General features: G+C 41.3%; 1 protein-coding gene across 1 annotated transcript in view; it reads left to right on the forward strand.

Annotated features, from left to right (window-relative positions):
- Positions 1-7,149, forward strand: part of Ubxn7 (UBX domain protein 7) — a 65,464-nt gene that overhangs the window by 31,731 nt on the left and 26,584 nt on the right. Inside the window, exon 4 of the mRNA XM_013019504.1 lies at positions 3,068-3,133. Within this exon, the coding sequence (XP_012874958.1) occupies positions 3,068-3,133 (66 nt within the window). The remainder of the gene's footprint in view (positions 1-3,067; positions 3,134-7,149) is intronic.

A 7,149-nucleotide genomic window follows, 5' to 3' on the forward strand; every position in this document is an offset into this window, starting at 1 on the left:
GGGGGGTCCGGTCGTGGGGCCTGAACTCTGGGCCTGAGCGCTGTCCCTCAGCTCTTCAGCTCAAGGCTAGCGCTCTACCACTTGAGCCACAGCGCTGCTTCCAGCTTTCTTCTTTTTGCTTATGGGGTGCTGAGGAATCGAACCCAGGGCCTCAGGCATGCAAGGCAAGCGCTCTACCACTGAGCCACCTTCCCAGCCCAGTCCCTGAGCTCTTTAGCTCAAGGCTAGTGCTCTACCATTTGAGCCACAGCACCACTTCCATCTTTTTCAGTTTATGTGATGCTGAGGAATCGAATCCAGGTCCTCATGCATGCAAGGCAAGCACTCGTACCACTGAGCCACCTTATTGTTATTGTTGTTTTAAATTTTGTTTTGTTTTGTTTTTGGCCAATTCTATGGCTTAACCTCTGGGCCTGAGCACTGTCCCTGCACTCTTCAGCTCAAGGCAAGCTCTCTACCACTTGAGCCATGGCGCCACTTCCAGTTTTCTGGTGGTTAATTAAGATAAAAGTCTCACAGATTTTCCTGCCCGAGCTGGCTTTGAACCGCAATCCTCAGATCCCAGCCTCCTGAGTATCTAGAGTTACAGGTGAGATCCACCAGCGCCTGGCTGTTTTTGTTCTTTATCTACTAAAATTTGAACTCAGTGCTTATCAGGCAAGGAATCTACTGCTTAAGCCACACTGTCAGCCTAACATTCCTTCCGTATAATTACATTTCTTTGTGGGACTGAATTTAAATTTTCTTTCTATACTTGAACTCAACAGTATATTTAAAATAATGAAGGGTCTTTTCTATTTGTTTGGTTTTGTCAGTTGTGGGGCTTGAACTCTGGGCTTAGGCGCTGTCCCTGAGCTCTTCTGATCAAGGCGAGTGCTCTACCACTTGAACCGCAGTGCCACTTCTGGGATTTCTGGTGGTGTTTTATTGGAGATAAGAGTCGCAGGCTGGGAAGGTGGCTCAGTGGTAGAGTGCTTGCCTTGCATGCACGAGGCCCTGGGTTCGATTCCTCAGCACCACATAAGCAAAAAGAAAAAAAAGCCGGAAGTGGCGCTGTGGCTCAAGTGGTAGAGCGCTAGCCTTGAGCTGAAGAGCTGAGGGACAGTTCCCAGACCCAGAGTTCAGGCCCCATAACCAGACCCCCAAAAAAAGAGTCTCATGGAATTTCCTGCCTGGACTGGCTTTGAACCCTTATCCTCAGATCTTAGCCTCCTGAGTAGCTAGGATTACAGGCTTGAGCCACTGATGCCTGGCTTAAGGTGTTTTCTATTAAGCCAAATATTAACACAGATTTATAAAAGTATAATACAACGCCACTTTTTCCCCTTTTCATTCATGGGGCTTAACCTCAGCCTGGGCACTATCCCTCAGCTTTTTTGCTAAAGGACCTACTACTTTGAGCCAAGCTCCTCTTTCTGTTTTCTGGATATCTAGGATCTCAGCCTCCTGAGTAGCTAGGAGTACAGACATCAGCCATCTCTGTCTGGCAAATGACACTCAATATATTTTTCTCTATCTGTTCTTCCACATTGTCCTTGATTTTGAAGTTCCTTCTCCCCACACTGCCAGACTGAGGATAGTGCCAGGTCTATCAAACCTACCTTTGAGCTGTACCCACCATTTTTGAAGCTCCTTTTGAATCTCTTAGATCTTTGTTTTTGGTGGTGGTAGGGCTTGAACCCTAGGCCTGGGTGCTGCCCCTCAGTCTTAACCTGAAGGCCAGCACTCTACCACTTGAGCCACAGCACCACTCCTGGTTTTCTGGTGGGTAATTGGAGATCAGAGTCTCACAGACTTTCTGCCCAGGGTGGCTTTGAATTGTGATCCCCAGATCTCAGCCTCCTGAGTAGCTAGGATTAGAGGCATGAGCTGCTGCCCAGCTTGAAACTCTTAGATCTTTTTAGCTTTGTTTCTTTGGCCTAAGTGGCCAGCACCTTGCTTTGTTGGAAGGAGAATAAGTATGGAGGATTGGTATTTGCTTGTGGAAAATAGTCTACAAGAGATAAGGGACCATAATAAGGAGGCAGGCAGAAGTAATATGGTCTTAATGCTGATGGAGGTGTGTGGTCTGGCGAGATTGTCTTTGATTTAGGATAAATGAGGGGGAAAACAGCAAAGATGCTTTGACATAGGGTGGGTGACCATCCTGCTACTAATCATCGTTTATTAGCTTGTACATTGTTTGGTTATGAGGTGGGCAGGCTTGCCACAAACCAACTTAATAACTATTGTATTAAAATAATCAGTAACAGTCATTTGTTATATGTAAGTGATCTGGTCATGTTTTTATGTTTGAAAATACTTTTATACAGGAATATAAGGTTTTGATTACTACTTTCTTGGTCTTATCTGTAAAATACTTAAAGATCATAGAGTTAGCAGAAAATCTTGGTTCTATTCATTTTTCTTACTAAAACTTGTAAGAATACTTTATTCTTCTAAAATTCAATATGTTTACTGGCGTTTCTATTTTTGTATGTGTATGCACACACTTTGAGTCCTTCAATCATATAGGTTAGACTTCATTACTCATGTGTTGTACCAAAGGGTATCAGATCCCTTAGGCTAACTTGGATTGGATATTTGCAGCATGTATGCTACTTCCTCTCCACGTATGCTACTTCCTCTCCACGTATAGTCATCCTCAGAATCTTTTTCCTTAAACCTCTATTTGCATTCTTTATTTTTTTGTGGGGGGTGCTAATCCTGGGACTTGAACTCAGGGCCTGAGTGCTATCCCTGAGCTTTTTTGCTCAAGGCTAGAGTTCTACTGCTTTAAACCACAGCTCCACTTCTGGCTTTTTGATGGTTTTGGAGACAAGAGGCTCACAGACTTTCCTACCTCCGCTAGCCTTGAACTTCCATCCTCAGATCTCAGCCTCCTGAGTAGCTAGGATTACAGGTGTGAGCCACTGCACCTGGCAAAAAATTTAAAATATTTATTGAGGGCGGGCTCCATTAATGCATATGTGAGTGTTTTAAAGTAAAAAATGCTTATAGATAAGGAAGTTTTTAGAATTCTCAAATCTGTTTAAGTTTTTGAATCAATTCTCTTTTCCTCTTACAGCTCCTAAACGACGACGTCCTGCACGTTCAATATTTGATGGTTTTCGAGATTTTCAAACTGAAACTAGTAGGTATCTGTGGCTCCTTCTTTCCTTCACTTTTTGTTAAAAGGAAAAGGTTATTACTATTAGGTGTAACTACTTTGAGTAGGATTCATTTCAATTTAAGAAGAGAAACCAGGAGTTGAGTGTGGTTATATACACTTATAATGCCAGCTACTTGAGAGGCAAGAGATACATAGAGATGAGGGGCTGGGAAGGTGACTCAGTGGTAGAGCGCTTGCCTTGCATGCTTGAGGCCCTGAGTTCGATTCCTCGGCACCACATAAGCAAAAAGAAAAAAGCCAGAAGTGGTGCTGTGGCTCAAGTGGTAGAATGCTAGCCTTGAGCTGAAGAGCTGAGGGACAGCGCCTAGGCCCAGAGTTCTGGCCCCACAACTGGACCCCCCCAAAAAAAAAGAGATACAGAGAGATGATTGTGGTAGGAGACAAGATTGTGGTACTAGGCCAGCCTAGATAAAGTTAGTGGGGTACTCTCTGAATAGCAAAAGGCCTGGGATGTGTGATTCAAGTGGTTAGTAGGCCTACAGGTTGAATCCTCAGTACTGAGGATTTAGTTTATGAGTAATTCTTAAGCCAAATTGTTCTAAATTCTAACCTATTTGTGTAGAAGAATGATGTTAGTTGCTCGTGCCTGTAATTTTAGTTACTCAGGAGGCTGAGGATCATGATTTGAAGCTAGTCTGCCCAGGAAAGTCCATGAGACTCTTACCTCCAGTTAAACACCAAAAAAGTAAAAAGTGGAGTTGGGGCTCAAATGGTAGAATGCTAGGCTTGAGCACAAAAGCTCAAGGACAGGTGGCCAGGTCCTGAGTTCAAGCTTCAGGACTGGTACCTCCCCCGGCCAAAAAAAAGAAAGTTTCAAAATATGTTCACAGAATGTCAAGGAAAAACTTAAAGGAAATAATGCGAGAAATATACCAACTTAATCACTTTCTGAATAACCACATAAAGGCTGAGTCTAATAAACTAAATAAAAATCCACACTGAGTTCTCTCACAATCCTTTATCTGTGAATTGAAAGAATAAATAATGAAATAGTTATTATTGATTAAAAAACAGAAAAGTTCTGCAGTTGTGTGTAATAGCTTTATATCCTTTCATGAAGTAACTCAGAAGAAAGATAGATCTTGGCCTTTATCTTTCAGTGGATTTTATATTGAGTTAGCAATGGAATTCTAAAGAAGTGAGACTGAAGTATCTAAGAATTAACCTAACCAAAAATGTAAAGGGTCTATTTCATGAAAATGATAAAAGCCTTAAAAAAAGGAATCATAGAGGATACCAAGAAATGGAAAGATCTCCCATGTTCCTGGATAGGCAGAATTAACATAGTGAAAATAGCTATACTGCTAAAATGATATACATGTTCCATGCAATTCCCATTAAAATCCTAATGATGTACTTTACTGAAATAGAGAAAACAGTACAAAAATTCATATGGAACAACAAAAGACCTAGAATAGCCAAAACAATTCTAGGCAAAAGAAACAACGCAGGAGGGATCACAATACCAAATTTCAAGCTCTACTATAGAGTTATAATAACAGACAGCTTGGTGCTGGTACAAAAAGAGACCCGAAGATCAATGGAACAGACTAGAGGACCCAGAAATAAAGACAGCCAACAAATTGGGAAGACATATTTACCAGCAAAATATCAGACAAGGGTCTAATATCCATTATATGCAGGGAACTCAAGAAACTGCATATGTACAGTTAGTTGATATTTGACAAAGGAGCCAAAGACATACAGTGGAAAAATCATACCTCTTCAACTATTGGCCACATGCAGAAAACTAAAAGTGGACCCCAGCCTGTCACCATGCACCAACATCAACTCAAGATGGATTAAAGACCTTAACATCAAACCTGAATCTCTGAAACTACTGCAGGACAGAGTAGGAGAGACACTTGAACTTGTAGGCACAATCAGGAGCTTCCTGAACAAAGTCCCAGGGTCACAACAAATTGGAGACTCAACAAATGGGACTACTGCAAAGACAAAGAAATAGCAGCCAAACTAGAAAGACAGCCAACAAATTGGGAAAATGTATTTACCAGCAAAATATCAGACAGGGGTCTGTAATATCCATTATATACAGGGAACTCAAGAAACTAACCCTTCACAAATCTAACAGACCAATCATGAAATGGACAAGGGAACTAAAGAGAAACTTCTCAGAAGAAAAGATAAAAATGACAAAGAAACACCATCCCTGGCTGTAAAGGAAATGCAAATAAAAACAACACTGAGATACCACTTTACCCCAGTCAGAATGGCCCCCATCCTAAAGTCAACCAATGACAAATGCTGGAGGGGATGTGGAGAAAGAGGAACCCTACTGCATTGCTGGTGGGAATGTATACTAATACAACCACTTTGGAAAACAGTCTGGAGATACCTCAGAAAGCTAAATATAGACCTCCCCTATGACCCAGCCATACCACTCCTAGGCATCTACTCTAAGCAACAGGAACCAGTATACAAAGACATATGCACCTCCATGTTTATTACAGCCCTGTTCACAATAGCCAAGATTTGGAAACAACCCAGATGCCCCACTACTGATGAGTGGATCCATAAATTGTGGTACCTATATACAATGGAATATATATATTTTTTGGGGGGTTTGGTCGTGGGGCCTGAACTCTGGGCCTGGGCGCTATCCCTCAGCTCTTCAGCTCAAGGTAGCACTCTACCACTTGAGCCACAGCGCCACTTCCGGCTTTTTTCTTTTTGCTTATGTGGTGCTGAGGAATCGAACCCAGGGCCTCAGGCATGCAAGGCAAGCGCTCTACCACTGAGCCACCTTCCCAGCCCCTATACAATGGAATATTATGTAGCCATTAGAAAGGGCAAAATAATGGCATGTGCAGGGAAATGGATGGAACTAGAGCAGATTATTTTGAGTGAAGTAAGCCAAGAACAAAGAGACAAACGACACATGGTCTCCCTGATACGTGGATGCTAAAGCCAAATACGAGAAGATATTGCAAAGTAATGGGACTCAAGAAACAAAGGACAGCCACCCATTTTGTCATATCATTGCTAAATGACTCCATGTTCTTAACCACATATATGGTGTATATATATATATATATATATATATATATATATATATATATAACAGAGGGAAGCCAGGAAGAGGAACAGAATAAGTGGGAACAGCCTATACTAAGCAAAAAGAAACATCACGTGATGTAGAAAAAATAACTTGTGTTGTCAAAGCTCATAGAATTCACAAACTGTATAGATTATGATAATGACAATTTGCCTTGTGAAAGTTAAAATGTGTTTGTGACTCTAAGCATCACTATTCCATAATACTGTGAAATATGTGAAATTTATGTAATCACCTAATCTCAATTAAAGGAAAAAAGTGAGAGAAGGGATGGGTTAAGAGAGATGGGTGACAATGCTGTCAGACACTTTGTACTCATATGCTGTTTTGTAGAACGGGAACTTCTTTGTACAACTACTTAAAGATAATTAAAATAAATAAATATTAAAAAAAAGAAGTGAGACTGATGTTTAGACCATAACATGAGAACCTGTTGGTCTGTGCTCGATTATGTAATTGCTTTAAAATGAAATAATGGAGACACAGATAGGTTGTATAACTTAGGAGGGTGCTGTAAGGGAACCTGTACTATTTCATCAAGGGAATCTGTACCTTTCCTTCCACTACACAGTGACAACAGTGGTCAACATCTCTACTGTCAGATCTGGTCTTTAGAAATTGAGAATGAGAATAGAGCTAACAAGAGCAGACAAATTAAGAAGTTAAGATCATTCTCAGAACCAGATAAATGAGGTTGAAGGCTTTCTTCTTTCTGTCTTTTGGATGTGTAAAGGAAATTATTTTGCTTAGGTGACTGTGTGTATGTCTGGGTGTATGTCTGTGGTTTGCCAGGGCCTTTAACCTCTACCTACACTTTCAACTCAAGGTGACCTCCTTCTTCTTCTTCCTCCTCTACTTCTTCCTCCTCTTCTTCTTCCTCTTCTTCTTCTTCTTCTTCCTC

This window comes from Dipodomys ordii, unplaced genomic scaffold (assembly GCF_000151885.1).
Source record: "Dipodomys ordii isolate 6190 unplaced genomic scaffold, Dord_2.0 Scaffold45, whole genome shotgun sequence".
Taxonomy (NCBI): Eukaryota; Metazoa; Chordata; class Mammalia; order Rodentia; family Heteromyidae; genus Dipodomys; species Dipodomys ordii.